At 33.3% G+C, this 24109-nt stretch overlaps 1 protein-coding gene across 1 annotated transcript; it reads left to right on the top strand.

Moving 5' to 3' along the window:
* Positions 1-6029: 6029 nt before the first annotated feature.
* LOC133846942 (paired box protein Pax-6) lies at positions 6030-23066 on the top strand. The gene is given in 14 exon segments (XM_062281654.1): positions 6030-6659; positions 6662-6770; positions 6773-6863; positions 8272-8351; positions 8354-8451; positions 14043-14274; positions 17208-17381; positions 17487-17534; positions 17537-17568; positions 18967-19230; positions 19288-19342; positions 19345-19435; positions 20151-20359; positions 20707-23066. Coding segments are annotated over 14 exon segments (1641 nt in total). The 5' UTR covers positions 6030-6596; the 3' UTR covers positions 20802-23066.
* The last annotated feature ends 1043 nt before the right edge of the window (positions 23067-24109 follow it).

Raw genomic sequence — 24109 nt, 5'->3', positions numbered from 1 at the left:
AAAAAATTATTTGAAAGTCTACAAGTTAGTTTATATAAGTAACAAGCAGTATTTTCTTAAAAATGCCAAATAGTTTTACACAAATAGTTAACATATTCTGAAATATTTGTCAATTGAATTAAGATCCTCCTACAGATTAAAATTTAACCACTTATTAAAAATTCTCTACTTATACTTTGCAAAACCAATAATATTGTGTACACCTACAGATTAGCTTTGTCGACCACCTACTAATCCCATTTGTACCATGTGCATGTTTTTATTCAGCCACGAAGGAGTGTGTTTGTCTAGGACATCATGTATATACATACATATGTAATAGCCCCACACACGTACCCCATACTCTGCGACTGGGAGCTACATTCGTACTTATGCCTACTTATCATAGTCAGCTGTCCATATAATTAATCACTTTTGTGTGTGCATTTGTCCCTTTCGATATGTTAATTAATGCTGGGCAATGTATGATGTGTGTGCGTGTGTATGGTGTACAAGTACTGCTATCTCCCACAATTGTAAAAATTCCCTTAACGGTTGAATTCTCGGCTGACATCTTTGAATTTTACAATTGATGCTTGTCTGGTTTAGCACTTGATAATTGGCAGCCAGGCGACCAACGATCGATAACAATAAAATTGTTAAAAGCGCAAAATGCCGCAAAGTGTGTAATTTTTCGACAAGCGGCGAGATATAAAGAGGGAGATGGCTAGTGAGTAAGAAAGGGAGAAGTGGCAACGATACCGTGTGGCGAAACAACTCTATTTGAATTCATCAACGGCGTGTTTAAGCAGTTTGTCAGCGACACGTGGCCGAGCGTACGACTGTTCTTTCTTTCTAGTTCGCCTGGCAACAGCAGGCGGTTCGATTGGGACTCGATGTTGGTATGCGGGGGTGAACGGTGATTTGAGCAGTAGAGCGAACGCACAACGAGTGTGTTTGGCGATGACGTAAAACATCAGTAGCAGCATTGGGAAAATCATGTGAACGTAAATAAATTGATGTCGTATCAACCCTCTCATTAGGTTGCTTCTAAGAAAAGGTGAAATAAATAGAGATTTATGCGCCTGTGAGAGGTGTAAATGGTCATTTGCCTGTTGGCTGTTGTTGTCAACGTAACTTGAAAAAATAATCAAATTACTTAAGAATTAAATTAATCTTACTTCATACACTTATCTCCTATCACAAGGATTTTATACCTGTAAAGGCTACCGTACAGTCTTACAAGCATATGTAGATATAATAATGGATTTCTTTACTCCACATGGTGGGTAAGATAGAGTATAGTATACAAGAGTAAAGGAAATTGATACGCAAGCAATTGAAACGTATGCGCCTTTAATTGTTCCTTAGGGAATAAATATACATAATTTATTGGTTTGCTTTTATAACTCTTTAAAAGCTGTACCTTATTTGTATTCGGTGGTATAGTACCCGTTGACATTGACGTTGACCCGTAGCTACTCCCACATTATTTTTCATCTCCGTCAAAATCAGAGAAAATATAGAGCTACCTTTTTTTACAATGCTTGTTAGTTTGTTTTTGGATTTCTGCCAAGTCCACCTCTGACCACAAAGTCTGAAAATTAATTTAATATATTTTAACGATAATACTGCTTTCGAATTCTTTTTGATATCAAGTTTATCTTACAGCTTTGAGTGGACTATCATGACAAGAAAATTTTCTCTCAGTAGTACACATAACTACGTATGATATATCTTAAAAACTTTTGCAACAACACTTCACTGCATAATTTTGTTTTTAATAATTTTTATACAAAAAACAATAAACATTTTATTTTAATTTAGAAATTTCTACACAGAAATCTGATTAGAAATTACCTACCCTATGAATACAGGATATAAGAAATTATTGGGCTATACGAGCTGAAAGAATCTGAGGGAGAGGACTGTTGTATTCATGCGTGTAGCAGAAGGCTGGTCTATTGATTTAGTCTTTCAATGAAAATTGTTTGGCGATCCCAAGGTGCTGACAACCGCTCTATATTCCTTACATTGAATGTTTTTAAAAGGAGAAGAAACAAAAGGTAATATGCGAAACATTGGGCAAAATACAATCATCACACTTAACCGCAGTTGCAGTTAAAGCCAACGCTAGTCTGGCTTTGAAGTAAAAGTAATGTAAAAAATGATGTGCATTGTTTAGAGTACTCGATAAATATCCTAATCCCTCTCCCAAAATGCATACAACGGATCAGGGAGCATACAAATCTACCTGGGGCCTTTTCCGTGCGTTTACCTAAAGTCATAATATCCCTATTTTTGTTGGTCGAGCACTATGATAAAAGATAATAATATATACAAGAGAGAGCTAGGATATACATGGATAAGATGGCTTAGTTAACAATGAAAATTAAGGCCAGGAAAATCAACCAAACCGCAGCCCATGCCGAAAGGGAAGAGCAACATAAACCGACGGTAATAGTAAGGTCTTCTTCCAACAAAAGAGGTCAAAATTGTTACATTACACACAACAGCAGTTCAATAAAAGAAAGAAAACGAGGGACTTATATAGGGAAAGGGCATACGCTGTGAGCCTCCTACTTAGGTCTGCAATATCCCTGCGTACCCTTGAATGGAAAACAAATCTTGCATTGTTATAGACTACCACAAAAATTAGCAACTGAAAGAACTATCATTATTTCGCGAGTTCTTCTCTTCTTTTCTCTTCCATTAACGAATATAAAAAGCTTTGTTTGAAAGCGAAATGGATGGATGTGACAACTCTTATATGCACAATTATTTACGGAAACACATTGAAATTGGGGATTGAGATGAATGCATTCACGAACCCAGTATTTAATAGTTTATAAGGTTTCTTGAAATGTGCGAATTAGCCAGGGGGAGTGAAATTAAAAAAAAATGTTTTCATTTCAATACTCGTTAACCATGTAGTGAAAAGGTGTTATAATTATATATACAAATATAACTGGATCTGTAACTGGAAAACGGAGACATTTCGAATGTCAACAAGTAAGAAAGCTACAGTCGAATCCGCTCGACGGTGAGATACTCGCTATCCATTTTGACTAAAAGCAAAATATTGCGGTATTATTTTCAAAATATAACGAAAATATTATGCAACAAAATACTGAAAACATGCCAAATGGTATATTTGGTATATCGATATACCAGATTGTCAGCCAAGCAACTAAGTAGCCGTTTTTGCTCATACAAAAGTAATTCTTTAATAACTATACAATTTTTATCTGATCGCAACCAAATTTTCAGGAATCATAATTACTATTGTTATTATTGTACACACGAACAAGCTCTAGCTTTAAAATTACGCTTGTTATTCGATTTTATTGATTTGTAGGGGCGGAAGTGGGCGTAGCAAAAATTTTAAATAAACTTGATCTGCGTGCAAACATAACATACGCTGTCGAAAATAAATTATAGTTCTATCTCTTATAGTCTCTGAGATCCAATGTTTCATACGGACAAGCACACACACGTACAGACGGACATGGCTAGATTGTCTCGGCTGTTGATGCTGATCAAGAATATATATATACTTTATAGGCTCGGAGATGCCTCCTTCTACCTGTTACATACATTTCCTGCCGGCACAAAGTTATAATACCCTTTTACCCTATGGGTAGCTGGTATATAAATCGTATATGAGAATATAATAATGATCATGATCTCGAATAGTCACAGGACACACATGCTAAAGCCACACTTGCTATATTTTCAAGCATATCAATTTCACTAAAAAGAAACAATATTAAATAAAAAAAAACTATGTACTTATTAATTCTTCTACTAATGTCCGCAAGTCCACTGAAAATATCCACATTAGTCTGTAAAATTCGATGCAAGTTTTAACATGATATGATATAACATGTACATATGTATGTACAATTCGTTAAGATGTTGAAAGAAAGTTATCAGGTTTTGAAGCAATCACTTTTAGGTTCAGGGCAGATTTTATGTGCACGCGTCGCGTATTACTTGCCGGATTCGGAAATATTATTTTAAATAACTAAGCTACCATTCACAGAAAAAGAGCAAAGGAAATTGCCTGGGTATTGTATTTGGGGACTGAACAGAATCGCCCGAGTATGCAATGTACTCATACACATAGTTAACTGGACTGGTTCCGTTTTGGGAAACTGTATTTAAGGGTAGACGCAACGCAATGTGTGCGTGTGCACGGGAAATTAAGAAAGGAGCGTGCTCAATTGAATTCGTAATATTGGCTTACTCGATAGCCAGCATCATTTATTAATTTATTGCAATGATTTAAAAAGACATAATCGTTTTAATTTTTTTGTTTGACTCATTCTAATTCACATTTTTAATCAATTTTATGTACACATATACATACATTTATGTAGTTTATATAGAATCTTCATATGTCAATAGTGTACTTAATAAAACATATTAATATCAAGCGGGATTTTTCTTTTACAAAATCCAAACAAATTTATTTTTCAAGGCTCTACATTTTGTGGCGGGTGATCTCTGTATCTGGGGATGCAATGTGAAACAAATTAACGTTTTTCACACATTCCAGGAAAATTTGATTCGTCACCTCCACAATGTTTTACTGCACTTAAAACCGTGCTAGGAATTTGTCGCTTTGAAGATGTAAAGGCTCTATGATGATGATTTTGCCCCTCGTGGGTTGTGGATTGTGGATATTTAGTGGTGGGATGGGTAGTGGGACGGCCTTTCGAATCGTTGATGCGTGTGACTTCAAAAATCCAGAAAACGTGTCGGACAGCATGCTGAAATTGACGATGGCCTACGCAGCATCGAGTACGACTACACGGGTAAAGAGTGAGTAAGTGTTGCGAGTGCTGAATGCAAGTAAGTAAGGGTTTCTCTTGGGTGTTGATGCTTTCTTCTTCCCTTCTAATTAGGGTGGAAATTTGTTTTCCTTTTCTTAAACACTCGACATATATGCCCAGTGTACTCCGTATCAAAAAATATAATGAAAAATAAGGATTAATTTACCTGAAAAGATTAAAGCGACAAATTAATTTCTAACTTTATATTTTAGTTGTTCGTTTGCCTTATCAATAGTTTTATTTTATTTTTGTTTACATAACGTTTGTTTTATAACGAACGTAATTTTGAAAACAAAAATTATAAAAACATTGCAGCAGTGTAGAGGCATCTCTAAAATTTGATGACTAATAAGTATTGATTATTTCGTATTGTTAATTAAACAAATTGATGTATAGTTTAAATTCTTAATGAGAGAAGGGAAATTGATAAACTTAATTTTTATTAAAAATAAGAACTTTATGGAAAATAAAACAAAATTTTTTCAAATGAAGGAAAAATTGGTTAGTCACAAAAATCAAAATGTACTTGTTCAGAGGCTTGGGAAGCCCTTTAGTCTCAAGTTACTGGGTACTGGGTACAATAAAATCGAGTAATACATGTGTACGTAAGAATGTCGATGCGTACATACAATAATTTACATCTTATCCATACATACATATGTATATATATATACATATATACTACTAGCCTATACATATATATATATATATACATATATATTAGTAGTTGGTATTACGTATATACATTTATATATATATACAAAAAGAATTAAAATGGTAAAAATATATATACATATATGTATATACACATATTCTTGTATATATATGTATGTACATATGTGTGGCGTCATACTCATCAGTTGTCCGTCTATATTAAAAAGTCTTGCAAATTGTAGATTATAAATGGCTGCGAAATATTGTGAAGATTTTACTACGCCCTATTGTACTGTGCGGCATTCGAAAAACGCTACTATTGTTCTCTCGCTCTTTCATGCCCGCCATTCATAACAGTATAGCTGTTTCGTGTTTGCGTACAGCACTCAAGCACATATAGTGCCATTTCGTTTTCGCTTGGGAAAATATAATGTTAAAATGGCTGGCGATGTAGCATTTGCTGTTGTGTTCTGACTTTTGGGGTCTGCCTATATCTATTATGTACTACCCTGTCTGGGCAGGTCTGATCTTTCGCATGAGAGCTCATTAACGTTTCGCTTGGCTAACCAGTTAGTCGTCAGCAATTTCGTTTAGGACACAGCAACTCCGCCGCCGCAAGTTTTTGCTTATTTTAGCATTTTGAGCAATCAAAGTGAAGTGACTGGTCTCGCAATCCGTGGCGTTTGCCGCCGGGTAGCTGGCTGCCCATCGGCAGATCGGGACCAATTTGCATACTCAATAAGTATTATACTATAAATTCTTTCGAAGTGCTCGTTTCAAGTCGAATAGAACCAAAATAAATATTCAAGTGCAAACACGAAACATAAGTTTATGCCTATTGGTACAAAAAATTCATATATTTTAAAGTTTCTTATTACAACTATAAATATGATAACAAACCCGCCGATTGAAATCAGAAATATTACGAAGCTTAGCATTTATGTAAATACTCTAAAGGAATAGCACACACAACGAAAACAACAAGCCTTACGCATCCGAATCAGTGAATAATAACTAGTCAACAACTAATTTCGACGTGTTTGACAAATTAAATACTATATATTGATTCGGTAATTAAAAGGATAGCGAAAACCCAGTTGTTCTTAATACTAAAAACGCGACGAAATGATGTTAACTACGGAACACATCATTCATGGCCATCCCCACTCATCCGTGGGCGTCGGGTAGGGGTGGGTCAAAGTGCATTATTCGGCTGCTCCACAGCGGGTCACAGTGGCATTAATCAGCTTGGTGGCGTTTACGTAAACGGCCGACCCCTCCCAGATTCTACCCGACAAAAATTGTAGAATTGGCACACTCTGGTGCGCGGCCATGTGATATTTCGCGTATACTGCAAGTGTCCAACGGATGTGTTAGTAAAATTTTAGGCAGGTGAGATTACAAGTAAATAAATTTGTATAAATAATGATAAATAACTGTTTTGAAATTACTGAATCTATAAACTAGCAAAATAAATGTTTACATGCCATCTTGACTATCAACATTGAGCGCGGTCAACACCATAAAAACATTCCTTATCTATTCAACGTATAGCGACGGACTTTGTTTAGTAGAATCAGTAAAAATAAATACACTAAAACAAAAGTTATTGTTGAACAAATATACACTAGTTAGCGTATTGCTTAGGAGTTTCATCTACAAATTTTATTTTAAATTTATCTAATTATCTATCGCCGCTCTACCTTCGAAATTACGCATGTTACAAAACTTGATCTGAGTGCAAGCTTACCAAATGCTGTCGATAAAAACTTAAAGCTTTATCTCTTATCTCTCTATAGTCTCTGAGATCCAGTGTATTATACGGACGGACCAACAGACAAACATGGCTAGATACCTATAGCGTTTTCACCACTATAACCTAAATATTTTCTTTGCATAATTTTATTTGCACAGTATTATTATAACGATTGTTCGATGAAATTTGCATTTACCGTTTGCCCTGTGCGTCGGCTCGTCAGTTCAGACAACTTTGGAATCATATGTATGTAGATATTTCAATATAATTTCAGAGCGTGCCAAATATTTATGCTGTTTTCAATTAATGCGAGGCAAAATTATTATCAGGACGAAAACAAATTTTGCAACATGTACCATTTTAACTTTGATTTCTTTCCTTCATATATAGATACAATTATTCCTGTTGAAAATAATAAAACAATATTAAATAACAGAAATAATTTTTTAACAAGTAAGAAAGCAGCAATAGAGTGCTCTCGACTGTGAAATACACCCTACTTATTTTAATAAAAGCTAATTTTAGTGGACGACAGAATGGCAAACAGATAGACGACGTCATATCGGTTGCTGAGGCTGTTGGTTGTCCTAATGTCCAAATGGTGAACATAAGATATTTATGAATTAAAACAAAGAAGAACTCGATAATTTTATCATTTTTCGTGTACGTAATGTGTGACTTTACTAGTAAAATTGATATATATACATAAATACATATGTATGTATCTCGAAAAATTAAAATTTCTGCTGATAATTTATGTTTTTCCTTTGACCTAATTCTAAACAACTCGAACGACCACCATGCATATTGGATAGACAGAACCACATCTTGCATTGTATTTAATTTATTAGGGATGACTTGCCTAACTGGGCGTTGGGTATATAGCTCCACTCTAAATTTAGATTTTGTCCGATATATTTAGAAATAATACAATATGAAATTAATATTAATATGAATATGAATGAAACACATCTTTGATAAAAATATTTTTAAGTGAAATTAATTTAAATATAAACATGTATATACATATAACTCAATTTGTAGATATTACGAAACCGGATCAATAAAGCCTCGAGCGATAGGTGGTTCAAAACCACGAGTAGCCACAACGCCGGTCGTACAAAAATTGCCGATTATAAACGAGAATGTCCAAGCATATTTGCATGGGAAATACGAGATCGACTGCTATCGGAACAAGTTTGCAATAGTGATAATATTCCAAGTGTAAGTACGCGATATAATTTTGTTATTTTTAATATAATCTTTTCAACAAAAAACAAAGAAACACAAGTCGAGAATTTCCGACTACAAGAGGTTATTATTTGCTCTTTATATTAATTTAAGCCATTAAAAAAACAAAAAAATGTTGCTTATCAGTTTTCCCCAATACTTCAATTAAAAACAAGTAAGAAAGCTAAAATCGAGTGTGCTCGACTGTGAGATACCCGCTACCCATTTTTAATAAAGGCAAAATATTGCGGTATCTTTTTAAAATATACCGAATATACTACAAAAATATTAAAAATATTTTGCCCATACAAAAGTATTTCTTTAATAACTTCCACAATTTTCTGATCGTAACCAAATTTTCAGGAATCATAACTACTATAGTATTTATTGTATATACCAAAATTCGCAACTCTAGCTTTAAAATTAGGCTTGTTATTCGATTTTTTGATTTGCGGGGGCGGGAGTGGGCGTGGCAAAAATTTTAAACAAACTTGATCTGCGTGCAAACATAACAAATGCTGTCTAAAAAATTATAGCTCTATCTCTTATAGTCTCTGAGATCCAGTGTTTCATACGGACAGATGGACAGTCACACAGACGGACAAGACAATATCGTCTCGGCTGTTGACGCTGATCAAGAATATATACTTTATAGGGTCGGAGATGCCTCCTTCTATCTGTTACATACATTTCCTGCCGGCACAAAGTATAATACCCATCTACCCTATGGGTAGCGGGTATAATAAACATATTTTCCAATACCACTAAGGGCATAGGGCTTACGTAACCAAAGCTTTCACAATTTTTAACTAGTTAATGTGAATATGCGGGTATGTTTTCTATCTCACTATATATACATATATGAAATTATTACATAAGAGCTTTTCAAAATTCAAATTCTGACCCTCTTAAATGGGAAACATAGTTAACGAAGTTGAATCATACTCCAACTTTTAGGTTTCTCAACACTCTCACTCTATCTTAAATAGGTCATTACAATTTTGAAACTACTATATTTGTTATACCCGCTACCCATAGGGTAGATGGGTATTATACTTTGTGCCGTACGTAACAGGTAGAAGGAGGCATCTTCGACCCTATAAAGTACATATATTCTTGATCAACGTCAACAGCCGTGACGTTCTAGCCATGTCTGTCTGTCTGTCTGTCCGTATGAATACTTAGATCTCAGAGACTATATACCAAAATTCTAGCTCTAGCTTTAAAATTGCTCTTGTTTTTCGATTTTTGTCGATTTGAAACAAACTTGATCTGCGTGCAAACATAACAAATGCTGTCGAAAAAAATTATAGTCTCTAAGATCTAGGTGTTCATGCGGACAGACAGGCAGACGGACATGGTTAGATCGTCTTAGCTGTTGACGCTGATCAAGATATATCGTTATAGGGTCGGAAATGCCTCCTTCTATCTGTTACCCTATGGGTAGCGGGTATAATCAATTGCAGTTTTACGAAACGATGTTTCTGACCTACATATGTTGGATAAAAATAAATCATATATTCTGTTAGATAATACTTCAAGAAATGCAAAGGTATTTTTGAAACTAGAATTCTTTTTTTAGTACATAATAACTACAGTATTTATAATTCCTGAACTAGACGGACATGGCCATTGTCTCGGCCATTGACGCTGATCAAGAATATATATAGTTTATGGGGTCGGTAATGACTTCTTCTCTTCGGTCACATACATTTTTGCAGGCACAAAATGAAAATACCCTTCTACCCTATGGGTAGCGGTTATAATTAATAATCCAGATAGCGAGATCAAGATTTTGTTTATGTTCATTATAAATATTTTCGAAAAACAAGTTTTTGTAATTGAAACAAGGAAATAGATATTTATCACTCCGGGCTAAGAGAAAGTAGTATGAGGCATGCGATGTAAAAACAGAATAAGTGAATTTCAAAAACGAACATGTCATTACCCTAAAATTGATTAGAATAGCAGATACACTTTCGAACACAACCACATCGTATCTCGGTTAGGTAAATAAATACATGATCATCACTTAATCCTGCCATATAGACCGAACTACATGAAAGTAGGTGCCTCTTGAATATCGAAATCTAACCAAATGCCTAAATCTTTGTGAACTCTACCATTGAACTAGAATATATTGTAAATATGTTTGCATGTGCATATTGTAAAACCAAAAACAATAGAAATAATATAGCCACAAATGGCTGGTATGAAACATACCTCAACGTGAACAGAAATAATTTGCATACCTTTGTCACCACTGACCTGCATTTTACTACTCACATTTGTATATTCCATTAGACGCAAAATGGTATTTCTGCTACATGGAACCAAAGGGCAAGAGAAGAATCAAAGGAATATGAATAAATAATATTGAATTGTATTTTAATTATCAAAATTTAGCTTCTTTATTCGTGTGCTCTTTTCTTATCGATATACATATATATATATACTTGCACGCCAGTGTATATCCAGGAAAAACGATATGTTAGAGACTATTGAGCACCACTTCTTGCATCAAGAAGATCAGTAGCAATAACTATGTATCATCACTGCTCACTATTCAGGAGAATATTTTTAGTGAAACCGATCTGTATTTCTCGGACCCTACACATCACCGACTACAGCTGAGACGGTATAGCCATGTCAGTCTGGCTTTCTGTCTGTATGGACAGAGGTAATACTACAGAGGCTTACAATTTTAAAACCCATAGGATAGAAGGGTATTATAACTTTGTGCCGGCACGAAATGTATGTGACAGGTAGGAGAAGGCATCTCCGACCCTATAAAGTATATATTCTTGATCAGGGTTAGCAGCCGAGACGATCCGTCTGTCCGTATGAAACACTGGATCTCAGAGACTATAAGAGAGACCTATATTTTTCGACAGCATTTGTTATGTTTGCACGCAGATCAAGTTTGTTTTAAATTTTTGCCACGCCCACTTCCGCCCCCGCAAATCAACAAAATCGAATAACAAGCGTTATTTTAAAGCTAGAATTATGCTTCCTGAAAATTTGGTTGCGATCAGAATAAATTTGTAGAAGTTATTAAAGAAATACTTTTGTATGGGCAAAAACGCCTACTTACTAGGGCTCTTAGTTGCTTTGGCCGACAATCTGGTATATTGTGCCGTCTATGGTATATTTTGAATGGTGTACTATATCGAAATATCAAACACACCACTTGGTATATTTGTAGTACTTTCGGTATATTTTGAAAAAATTCCGCAATATTTTGCCTTTATTAAAATGGGTAGCGGGTATCTCACAGTCGAGCACACTCGACTGTAACTTTCTTACTTGTTTTTGTTTCTTCCTATTAAATGTTGGAATTCCTACTGCCGGGAATGAATATTAAGTGGCCCCAAACATATTATTTATTTTGTATGTTAATTATTATTTATTTATTTATTTAATTAAATTTTAATTTAAAAAATTCGATCAAAACTACTCAAAAATTCACTCTTCGTAGTTATTTAGCTATGTTTTTCTGTAACTCATCTTTATAAATCACAATTTATATTTGCTAAATTTGTTGCTTTTTGGGAATTTAATTATTTTAAGATGGTGAACATGGTTTCAAATACTCTAAGTCGTAAAGAATAGCGTCTAATTATAAATTATATATGTACATATGTATGTATGTATGCATGTAATACATACAAACACGCTAACACCTATGTATGTATTCCTACAATGTTTCTGTTAAATGTTGAAAAGAGCGTAGTTATTGTCATTAACAAAACATGCAAAACAGCACTTGCGACATTAAGTGTTGCCACGTGACTTAAAGCATTGAGTTGTCGTTTTTCATCTTTATGCTTCAATGTTTTTGTTGTTTTTCTTGTTCTTGTTGCGGTCCGTTGTTGTTGTTGTTGTTGCACTGTTTGGCTGATTTTTATTCATACATAAAAGATCAAAAGACATCAAAGGCTTGCAATAATGTCAAGCTAAATCGGAGCCTTGGACATGGAGGTGAGACCGTTTGTGTTTTAATTAACATTAATAAATTAAAAATTATGAAGTGCATTTTCTTTCGACATCCATTTAGTTATGAGAACAAAAGTTAATGCACATGAGTATTGCCAAAACAGTTTCCACCAGACCAACAAAATTTCTTTGACCGTCAAAAAGCTGCAGAGCAAGCTTTTTAAAAGATTTTTGCTTTTTCTGTCTTTTATTTCAAATTTAAATACTAGAAAAGAAGTATAATATTTATTTTGATATTTATTTTTGATCCATACGGCAATTTTTTAATGGTGAATATTTTTTCCACATAGTCAAAGTATTTTCCTTAATTCAGCAGGTGGCTTATAGTTTTGTTTATCTAACCACTTTTCATTCGGAAAAAGTGAGTTTTTTAAATTAAGCAATTAGCAAAATGGCGACTGTCCTTCGGATTATTGGTAAGAAAGTAGGTGCAGCCGAGTGAGTGGGCTTGACTGAGGTACCCTCTACTCATTTTGAATAAGATCAAAACAGGACGGTATTATTCTTAAAATATACCAAATTTGTATACTGCTTATTCTTACTTAGTTACTTATTCTTTATCTGATCGCAACCAAATTTTCAAGAATCATAAAGACTATAGTTTTTACTGTATGTACCAAGACTTGACTCTAGCTTTGAAATAACACTTGTTTTTCGATTTTTTCTATTTGAAGATTTGTATCAATCTGCGTGCAAATAAGTGCTATCGTAAAAAAATTAGATCTCTATCTGAGGTAGTTTCTGAGATCCAGATCCAAGTGTTCATGCGGACAGACGGATAGACGCACAAGGCTATATTGTCTCGCTTGTTGACGCTAGTCAAGAGTATATAAACGGTCGAGAATTCCTTCTCTCCCTGTTCAATACTTTTCTTGGAGGCACAATGTTATAAAACACTCCTACCCTATGGGTATTTATACACACAGACTTTGTGCCGGTAGGCACTCAATTTTTATTTCTCTGATTTCTGCAGTTATTAAACGCACACGAAGAATGGTCAAACTTCATTTACTGCCAAAAACAAAACAATTGTCGTCTAATTTGTTGTAAAGTTTATTAAGTCATGCATATCATATGTAATTTTCCTACTAGTACTAAATAATAATAAGGGTATCCGTTATAATTATTTTAGGGTCATTAGGTCTTCATTATTAAAAACAGTGTACTTCTAAAGATTAATTAGTAACATTTATAGTAACTTTTTATTGTTTTGAATTTATTAAAGATTCACATTTTTATGTTTTTTTTAAGAATCTGTACAGGATCTGTAAGCACGATAGTCTAGCCTTAGTTGCTCAGCGGATGTTGTTACCTCTTAAGTGTAAACGAATCAGATGATGTGCTTGTGCCGTCGTATGTATGTCTATCCTGCTCTCGTGCATGAAAGTACGTGATTGGTTGACTATGCACAGCCAATGAGACCGAGTTGTTAGTCATCAAAAATTGAGGGTTGAAATGAAACAATATTTCCTAGTAGTCTGGTCATCTTCATATGTACTGCAGTTCAAACAAACTTCGTTTTTTCTTTCTATAAGTATGTATATATATAAATAAGTGTGCATGTAAATATGCATTTGCTTTAATTGCAGGTGTCGTCTATTAATAGAGTGTTGCGTAATTTAGCTTCACAGAAGGAACAGCAAGCGCAACAACAAAATGAGTCTGTCTACGAAAAGCTGCGAATGTTTAATGGACAATCTGGTGGTTGGGCCTGGTATCCTGGTAATACTACAACGGCACATTTGGCTCTTCCACCAACACCCACGGCAGTACCAGCCAATCTATCTGGCCAAATTGCCCGAGATGAAGTGCAAAAACGCGGTAAGCTTACAAAGAATTTTTAACTATCATCTAATTTGTACACAGAAAGAAAAAACGTGCTAAAACTATGATAAGAATAAAATCTTGAATCAAGATCAAGACGGTTTATTCTTGCCCAATCTTGAAATTCAAGATTATAATTTTTTTCAAGAATAGAAAAATCTTAATATATATATATATATATTTTTACACATTTATGTATATTATTTATTTATTTTTAAATTTTAGTTTACAATTATAACACTTAACCATTTTTGTATACGAATCGACAAGAGTTTCTTAATCTTGGTTTAAGATTGTTTGTTCTTTTTACGATCGAAAAAATGGTGTATCAAGATTTTTTCTCTGAAAAGAAAAACAGCTGTCGAATTATAAAACATACAGACAGATGGACATGTATATATATTAAAAACACTTTTTGTTCATATTATATATGTATAACCTACTTAATGGTAGCGCGTAAAAAATGTAAAAGCCTGTTAAGTTTGTTGAAATATACATCAAAAGTATTTCTCCAACCCTACAAAGTATATATAATCAGCATCAATAGCTGAGTTGCTTTGGAAACGTCAGTTTCTCCGTCAGTTCCCATGAACATCTTGGAACTTAAAAAATACACATCAATGTATATAAATACACACAACATAAATACTGTGCAACACAGATATACAAAAAAACAGTGGGCATAAAATACTGTAAAGCTATAAGATCTCTTATTCTTAAATTATATGTATGTAAGTAACAATCTAATAATTAACCCCTTTAACAATTATAAAAAGATTTGCAATTAAAAAAAATATATTCTTGTGTGCATCAGCTATCTAGATGATATAGACATGCCCTCCTACCTTCACAAAATCTAGATCTCAAAGTTCTATAGCTAAATCTTTATTTGTACACAATTTGTTTATTCCCGTAGTTTTTGGGCAAAATTTATCTTTATAAAGCAACATGCAACCAAATTCTCTAATCATTTTTTGGAAGTTCTCGTGTTCATTTAAATGTGTCCACTTAAATTTTACTGGTACAGATTTAGTATATCTTCATCCCAATCTAGTAACTAGGCACTAGTTAGTATTTTCTCTAGATTTGTTAAGAGAAAAACGTCATAATGATAATAATAATAGACCAAAATAAATAGTTAATTAAAAGATTGCTTTTATCCTGCTCAAGGATATTGCGGTATTAACTTTTGAACTACATTTTCAACGTATCAAGTATTACAACCATTTCTGTAAATTTACCTGATTGGGCCTTTGTAATGTGTAATTCTCTAAGAATGGACAGCAAGTGTCTCACGTTCTAGCCCTCTCGACCGATAGTGTTAAGATTTTCTTCAAACAACAGTAAAATTCAATATCAAACACAAATATATAAAAGAAATCAACCCTTAACAGTTGTAAGTTATGGCGGCATTTCGAAACATTTTGTCACAGATGATCAAACACGAGGAAGAACATGTAGTTAATTTGTTGGTCATTTGTTATTTGCCATTATATCTAATTGAGGAACGTAATTTAGCCAACTTTCAATTGTTTGTATTTATATTTGTACCGATAAATAAGGTTGACATATGTCCTTTTACACAGCTCCTGCTCTTTCAATCTGCAACCACTTGGACGCAAATTGTATTCTACCCTTACCCATTAGTATTATTGCAATATTTCTTTGTAGTGCGAGAATCATTATTGGGGCAAATGTTCCGTAAGGATAAGAAAAGTAATATATATAATGCTTTTAAATTCTACTGACTTTTAAAAATAATCTAAATCTAAAGATCAAAACAAATTAAACATTGCCATTACATCTGCACATATCTTATAAATCGAAAAATTAAAAAAAAAAACTTTTTCAGAGGCACAAACTTAATTGCAACGCTCATGTATGCGCTTAAAAAATAAAGATTTATAATGCAATAGTTTATTTAGATATTAATCTCGAAGCACCGCTAAGCCCTTCAATAACTAGCAATTCTATACTCCATACTTCTCACAATTTTGCTCGCGTTGCGTATTACTTAAATGAAAAAGTTATTCAATGATTCAGTTCTTGGATCGATATGTGTTGTTCTTCCACTTTGGTCAGAAACCCAATCAGTCAATAAATAAACTTTTTTTTGAGTAGATGCGGCTCCAGATTCATTCATATAGATTTTGATTTTGTGTCCTATTCTTCATTTTCCATGCACAAACAAACTTCTTGAGACTTACTGTTCAGCAATGAACATCCTTTTTGAATTTTTTTATACCCGCTACCCGTAGGATACTTTAACTTTAGGCAGGAAATAATCCATACATATAAATAGCTATATAAACTATAAAAGATAAAGGACTAGAATTTGATGTTTACCCACTTTGAAAAGTGAAAAACCGAGTTTCAAAACTATATTTTTGCATTAATAACTAACTATACGTTTTCACTGCAAATTTGGTTGCGACCAGATACAAATTTCAAGAAATTTATATGGTATGGGCATTGGTACATCCGGTACATTTGATATACTATTTTAAGAATAATACCGCATTGCTTTGCTTTTGTTGTTTTCCTACTTTTTTGCCAGATTGTAATGCTCATGCGTAATTTCATAAGCAAAACATTTTAAACTAACTAAAGTAAGACTGATAGTTTTCCGAAGATTTTAATTGGAATTTGTACAAATTTTAGCTCAGTTCAATCACTAAATCAGTCTACCAACCAGGAGTAAGTCATAGTTCGTTCATAACATTTTTAATTGAATTGAAGCGCGATAGTTAATTAAGAAACATTTTAAGTGGGTGATGCTTGAATAGCTTTCAATAGAATAACATAGTATTTGTCTACCATTTATAGTGAATTTTGGGGCATTGACTGGTGGTCACTTAGTAAAATGAGCAGTTCGTTCTACACACTTGACTGGAGTAAATTGAATCCTGAATGTGTCTTTTCATTCCTAGATTTGTACCCCGGCGATATATCTCACCCGAATTCACATGAAAGTGAGTCAGACTGCAATTCAGAGCATAATTCATCTGGAGATGAGGATTCACAAATGAGGCTACGATTAAAACGTAAACTGCAAAGAAATCGAACATCGTTTACTAATGAACAAATAGATAGCCTCGAAAAAGGTTGGTTTTATATATATTCCTTTTTATTCTTATTGCACTCTTTGTATTTATCATATAATAATTGCTTGCGACAAATTTTTTGTTGAATTGCAACATCGTTTATAGAGTTTGAAAGGACGCATTATCCAGATGTTTTTGCACGGGAGCGGCTTGCAGAAAAATTGGTTTGCCAGAGGCACGTATTCAGGTTTGTCACTTATTTTTGTTTAATTATATTTGGTTTTAGCTTCATTTATTTATTTTTTATTCGGGCATTTAATATTTGCCTTTAAGTTGTATACCGTTTATAGTTAAATACAAAGAATGAAATAAACAATTACAGGATTAAAATCCTGGGAGGGCTCTCATGTTGTAACCGTTTTGTCATTGCTTTGGTACGTACAACGGGAGTGTTATAGCTATGCGAGTTGAAAGTCAAGTCAAGTCAATGTCAACCCTCAATATACACCCTTCACCCTATTTCATTAATAATACGTTCCTTTATGCCTTCATCGTTCATTATTGAGCTTACGATTATTCTGTGTAAGTGAATAAAAACAATTTGACTGTAAAAACACTTGAAACTACTCGTGATTTTCACATGAAGTTCATCCGGGGCTGCCAACAGCAAACAGTTTCAAAGCTGTCCGAAACAACCCACAATGTATAGCAGTAATAAATGTCACGAAAATATGAAAGCATAACAAATATTGTAATCCTTATTCACCCTTTTTCAGCAACAAGGCTGTTAGACCCACTCTTCAACGGTTTTCTTTCAATTGGCAGCTTTACTTTATTTATTACATGTCTAGGCTGATTGGAACCGCGACTCGACAAAGCAAATTGTGACACTTGAGTGTTTATTAATATTGCATTCTTCATGTGAAAATCGTATTGAAACACCAACTGTTATTTCTACTCGTATTCGTCAGGATTACTTTTTTGGATTACTTTTGAACTCTTTTAGCATAGAAACCATTACAAAATTTTGCCCCGAGACTAAATATTCTGAAGTTCCAAATTTAAGAAAACAAGTGCAACTATTTTTTCTATTGTGTTCATTAATTAACATTACTTATATTTAGTTTTACTTTTTGTATTATTTACTCATTCCAAAGATATTGTTTTATGAATCGACTTGTGTCTGAACGCTGGATCTTCGACTTCATACAGACTAATTTATGACATCTCTAATTACTAAGTTAATACACCGACTATACCAGTCTTAATGTAAAGAATGAGGTGGATTACTTGAGGATTACAATTTCGTGCTTTCAAATTTTTATTGGAACAATAAAAAATTCGAAAACTTGAAACAATATCAATTTAAAAAGAATAATTTATAATTCTATAGTAATATGGTTTTATTAAATTGATATCCAGTTTTGAGAACATTTTTTGACCATAATCTTGCTTAAAGAACATTTTTATGATCGAAACTTTTAAATCCCACAATGAGTTTTTTTGCAGATACCAGGCAAATTATATTGTTTTATTAGCTTATATAATGAAACTCATTTTAAATTTTGGTAATCATATCTCTGAAGGTATTTTGGGTTGCAATAGTTACAAATAATCATCATTTATCAATTTACTGATCTTCTAGGTTTGGTTCTCAAATCGACGGGCCAAATGGAGAAGGGAAGAAAAACTACGCAGTCAAAGACGTTCTGGTGATAATGGAGGCGGTGGCAACGGACGCACAAGCACCAATAATACCATCGGAGGAGGCTCTGTGCCTAATAGTGCAACAGCGTCAAGCAATCCCACGTCCGGCGTTGTGAGCTCGGCTGGTCCAGAAGGAGCTTCTTCCGTCCATCCCGGCAACAGTAGCAGCACTAACATAACTGAAACATCGAATGGTCCAACAGTATGTACATTAGTATTACATTATACGAATATACCATACATTGTTATCTGTGCCTAGATTCATGGTGGAGATGTTAGTTCTGCGCATCCCAACTCGGAAAGCCCGCCCCTGCAAGCAGTTGCCCCCGTTTGCCGATCAACACTGGTTTCAATACAATGTACTCGTCTATCCCGCAACCAATCGCAACTATGGCTGAGAATTACAAGTAAGTCCCTCTAATATCCTTTATAGTAACTAAGTAAATTAGCTGGAAAGTTGAATATCAAAACAAATTAGAATGCATAATGCATTAGTCAAATAGTACTAGGTCATTCCATATCTTGTATCGCACAAACCCACTATGTTTTATTAGGAACAGATACAGTTAAACATGCCTACAGTCAAGACAGTGAGATGTACAGCTTCAAATACGTGAAGTCGACTGTGAGATACCCGCTACCTTTTTGAATGGAATGCAGCGAGGTATCATTCTTAAAATATACCAAGTAAAAATACCGCAAAATAACAAGAATTATACTGAAGGCTATATTTTGTAAATTGATTATTTTATTTATAAATTATTTCTTAAATAACTTCAAACATTTTTTATCTGATCACAACCAAATCAGGAATATTGCACGAATAATAAACACTGTAGTTATTATTGTATGTACCAAAAATCGGCATCCATAGCTCTATATCAAATATTTTTGAGGTCTAGGTGTTCATACGGACAGACGGACATGACTATATCGTCTCGGCTGTTAGCGCTAATCAAGAATATATGTATATACTTTATTGGGTCCCATTCATTCATACATTAATGTATCGACCATTTCCAGTTGACACAAGTTTTGCTTAAATGGCAAAGTTAAAAATATACAATTCAACAATACTTATATTTACTATAAATAAACCAATACTATTGCTTGTGCTTTCAGTTCAATGACGTCGTCGTTAAGTTCCATGACATCGTCGTGTTTACAACAAAGGGATAGCTACCCATATATGTTTCATGATCCATTATCACTGGGATCTCCCTATGCGGCTCACCCACGAAATACAGCCTGCAACCCGGCTGCAGCTCATCAGCAACCACCACAGCACGGAGTTTATGGAAACAACTCTGCAGTAACCACAACAAATACAGGTAAAGCTTACAGTCCTGAACCACTAATTAAAAAATTTATGCATATCCTAGCCCATTCATTAAAAATACAAAATATTTATATAAATTAAAGTTTGCAATGAAACAATGCAATGAATTGAAATAAATTAAATTGATGTATTTGATTTTTAATCATTTGAAAACCACACAAAAATATGGTACTTCTTACATTTGATAGCAATAGTTGTCGCCAAGTTTAGCACGCTCCATACGTATTCCATTATTTGAGTATGACAATCTGTACATTAGTATGTATAGTTAAATCGATAAAGAGTTAAAAGATCAAAACAGTTAATTCATTATGGTGCTGAATTTGAATATAATTTCAGGTGTGATCTCTGCTGGAGTTTCGGTGCCTGTCCAAATATCAACACAGAATGTCGCGGATTTAACTGGCAGCAGTTATTGGCCACGCCTTCAGTGATCTTCAATCTTTAGAATACGCACGGATTTGCTTTCGAAAGCGACAGCTGCTGCAGTTTCTGATACCCACTATGAGTAGAAATCACATTCGCTGAAGCCCACGTCATCTCTCTTTATGGACAGCCCAGAAGTAACCGAGCCCGACGAAATAGATTCATCTTTGGTGTACATTAAGTTGACTGAAAAGTCAATCAATCAAAATAGTTTACCACCTATTACAATTATATCAGTGCCATCTGATTCACACTCGTGTATGTATTAAGCCCATGCAACAAGTCCTTCCCAAATGATTCCAAATAATCGTCATCAGTCCATTCTTATCTTTAATAATAAATGGTTAATTAATGAACGCATTCAATATGAATTTTTTGTGTCATCGTAATTTCCGTTTTTACTCGCCACTCATAGCATTGGTAGCATTGGGGCTCCAGGAAATGTATGTAACAGGCAGAAGGAGGCATCTTCGACCCTTTAAAGTATATATATTCTTCATCAGCGTCAACAGCCGAAGCGACATAGTCATGTCCGTCTTTCCGTCTGTCCGTATGAACTCCTTGATCTCAGAGACAATGAAAGATAGAGATATAAATTTTCGATAGAACTTATTATGTTTCTATTGAAAAAAACTTAAAGCGAGAGTCGCGAGTTTTGGTACATACAATCAAACTATAGACTTTGTGATTCCTGAAAATTTAGCTTTTTCTAATCATTTTGTATATTTTGTACTCTACAGTATACTTCGAATATATCACTATATCAATATACCAATTATTGCCTTCGGTATATATTAGTATTTTGTGGTACATTTATTTCAAATATTGTAGTAATAATACCGCGCTGGTTTGCTTTTATTCGAAATGAGTAGCGGGAATCTCACAGTCTCTCGACTGTAGCTTTCTTACTTGTTTATTTATTTTCTGTATTCAAAACACAATATATATGTACAAATATATGTGTATGTATATGGGCATACAACATATCTAAAGAATTTAAAAAATAAGTTCATTTACTTTTCAAAGCATATTTTTATTTTTATTTCTTTATCTAAAAAACCAAAAGGGAAATTGTGTCAATTTAATTATCGTGTCCAAAAAAAAAATAAAAAAAAATAAGAAAACTTTGTGTATTGGACTTATAAATTTTCCAATACACCTAATGAATAACTACACTATTATTACTATAAAAAACTCATTAAAAATACATTTTAAATTTGGTTTTATTAACAACCATTTACATCAAATGTGGTTGTTGTTATGTTACCAAATTATCAGTCTTCAACTTTAAATGTACATGCACCATTCACATTTTCGTATATATTCACATATGAAAAGTATTGCCTAGAAACTTGGGATCTATGTATATATTTGATACGTGTACTTTACACATACGAATTTAGATATCTTGCCCAGGACCATAAAGAATTTGGTAATGCAAAATTTATATTCTTCCTAAAAACGTAGCCGATGTATGCATATAATTTAACTTTTAATTGGAAATGATGGCATATCTTGACAAATTTTCTTGATTTTTAGATCACCATTTAACAAAGTCAATGAGGATAGATTATATTGGGGAAGAAAATTTAAATAAAAACAGAAATCTATTATTTTCATTTTGTATTTTGTTTCTGACATATAGACAATCAGTTTCATCGATTTTAAGCATATTACACATAATGAGACATTGAGTGCATTAACAAATTTGTTGTAACGAATCAAATTTGACCCTCATTTTAAATAATAGGTAATCTAAACACTTATAACTAAAATCCAAGGTCTGGCCAAGACAAAAACAACATGTGTAAGATTATATATAGATCCACATAAATTCATTATTTTATTTAAAAAATTAAGAAATGAATATCAAAGAGCAATTGACAAAATTATTATATACTCATGAAGTCATATAGTCATTATAGACTATATATAATATAACGCTTGACTTCGTGATAACATGTGCTCAGTACTTAGTTATACTGACTCATCTTAAATAATGCCATGCCAAAAAGGCGAAGGCATTGATTTCTTGGATGGAACTGGTAAAAATAAAGAAAGATCTATGTACATACAAATCTACATCGTTGTTAAACCGCATCTATAATTTATTTCTAGAATGTATCCCATTTTTATTTATGCCAATAATATGAGCACAGACCAACCACGTATTTACTCAAAAATAATTTTAAGAAACATTACAAAACTGTAAAAGTAAAAATAAACGAATAAAATTGCATCGACATTTTGTTTACAATTCCAACATGGCCAATGAGCGTCTCTAGAATAAGCAATACAATTAAGACAAATAGTAGATTATAAAACCAATATTTACTTACTTTACTCTTATCTATGGTTCGAATTTATATGTATGTATGTAGATAACAATAAATGTAACAATTTAGTGTACATGAGAAAATAATAAATTAAATTATGTATGTACATATGACATAACAACGTCACGATAATTATTTGCTTTGGGTGATGGTTAATCAATAAATCTCATATAAATTGATTTAATTTTATTATATATCCTGTGCAATATTCAGGTCAACGGAGCCTTTAATCGATCCTTCGATGAATGCATTCCAATCCCTAATAGATACTCTCCATCTATAGTCTAGTTTTCACCTTTACCTTTTAGCACTTCAATAATGAATTCTGAAAAAATATTCATGTAAAATATGCCAGCTCCCCATTATATACGAGGTCTACGATGATATAATATATAATATTATATATATATCATTATATACTAATGATTTCGATTCTTCAGATTTGTTTGTAGGTGTAGGTTGTATACATTCTGAATAATGTATTGCTTCACTATACACATTAACTGATATTCCAATATCAGAGGAGCAAGGAATAAAGGGCATTGTCATCCTTCATTGCCCTAAACAAGCACAGTTCCGTTCTCTACACATTTTATTACGGGATGATCTAACCCTCCTTCTCGAATGAGTAAAATGGTCTACTACAAGATACTCCATGTTATAGGCCGGTTATGTGCACAGGAAACAAGAAATGATGTCCCCGAGCTCTTAATGATGCTAACAATCTCAAATGAGATTAAGAAAATGGCAAAGTACAATTTTCCACAATATTATTAATATATTTTTAAAATACTTTACACGCACAGACAGACACACATATATGCAAATAAAATAATCATACCTTGATGGTTGGTTGTTACAATGTAATTATAAATTTTTCGTTTTGTTGTCCTGTTTTTACCAGTTGTAATTTAATACTTGATACTAGCTGTCTCTTAGTTTACTCTTGAATTAAATTTGATTATAATAGTGGCTAGAAA

Source organism: Drosophila sulfurigaster, chromosome 4, assembly GCF_023558435.1.
Source record: "Drosophila sulfurigaster albostrigata strain 15112-1811.04 chromosome 4, ASM2355843v2, whole genome shotgun sequence".
Classification (NCBI taxonomy): Eukaryota; Metazoa; Arthropoda; class Insecta; order Diptera; family Drosophilidae; genus Drosophila; species Drosophila sulfurigaster.
The sequence above is the reverse complement of the archived record's forward strand: the minus strand, read 5'-3'. Positions and strand labels throughout refer to the sequence as shown.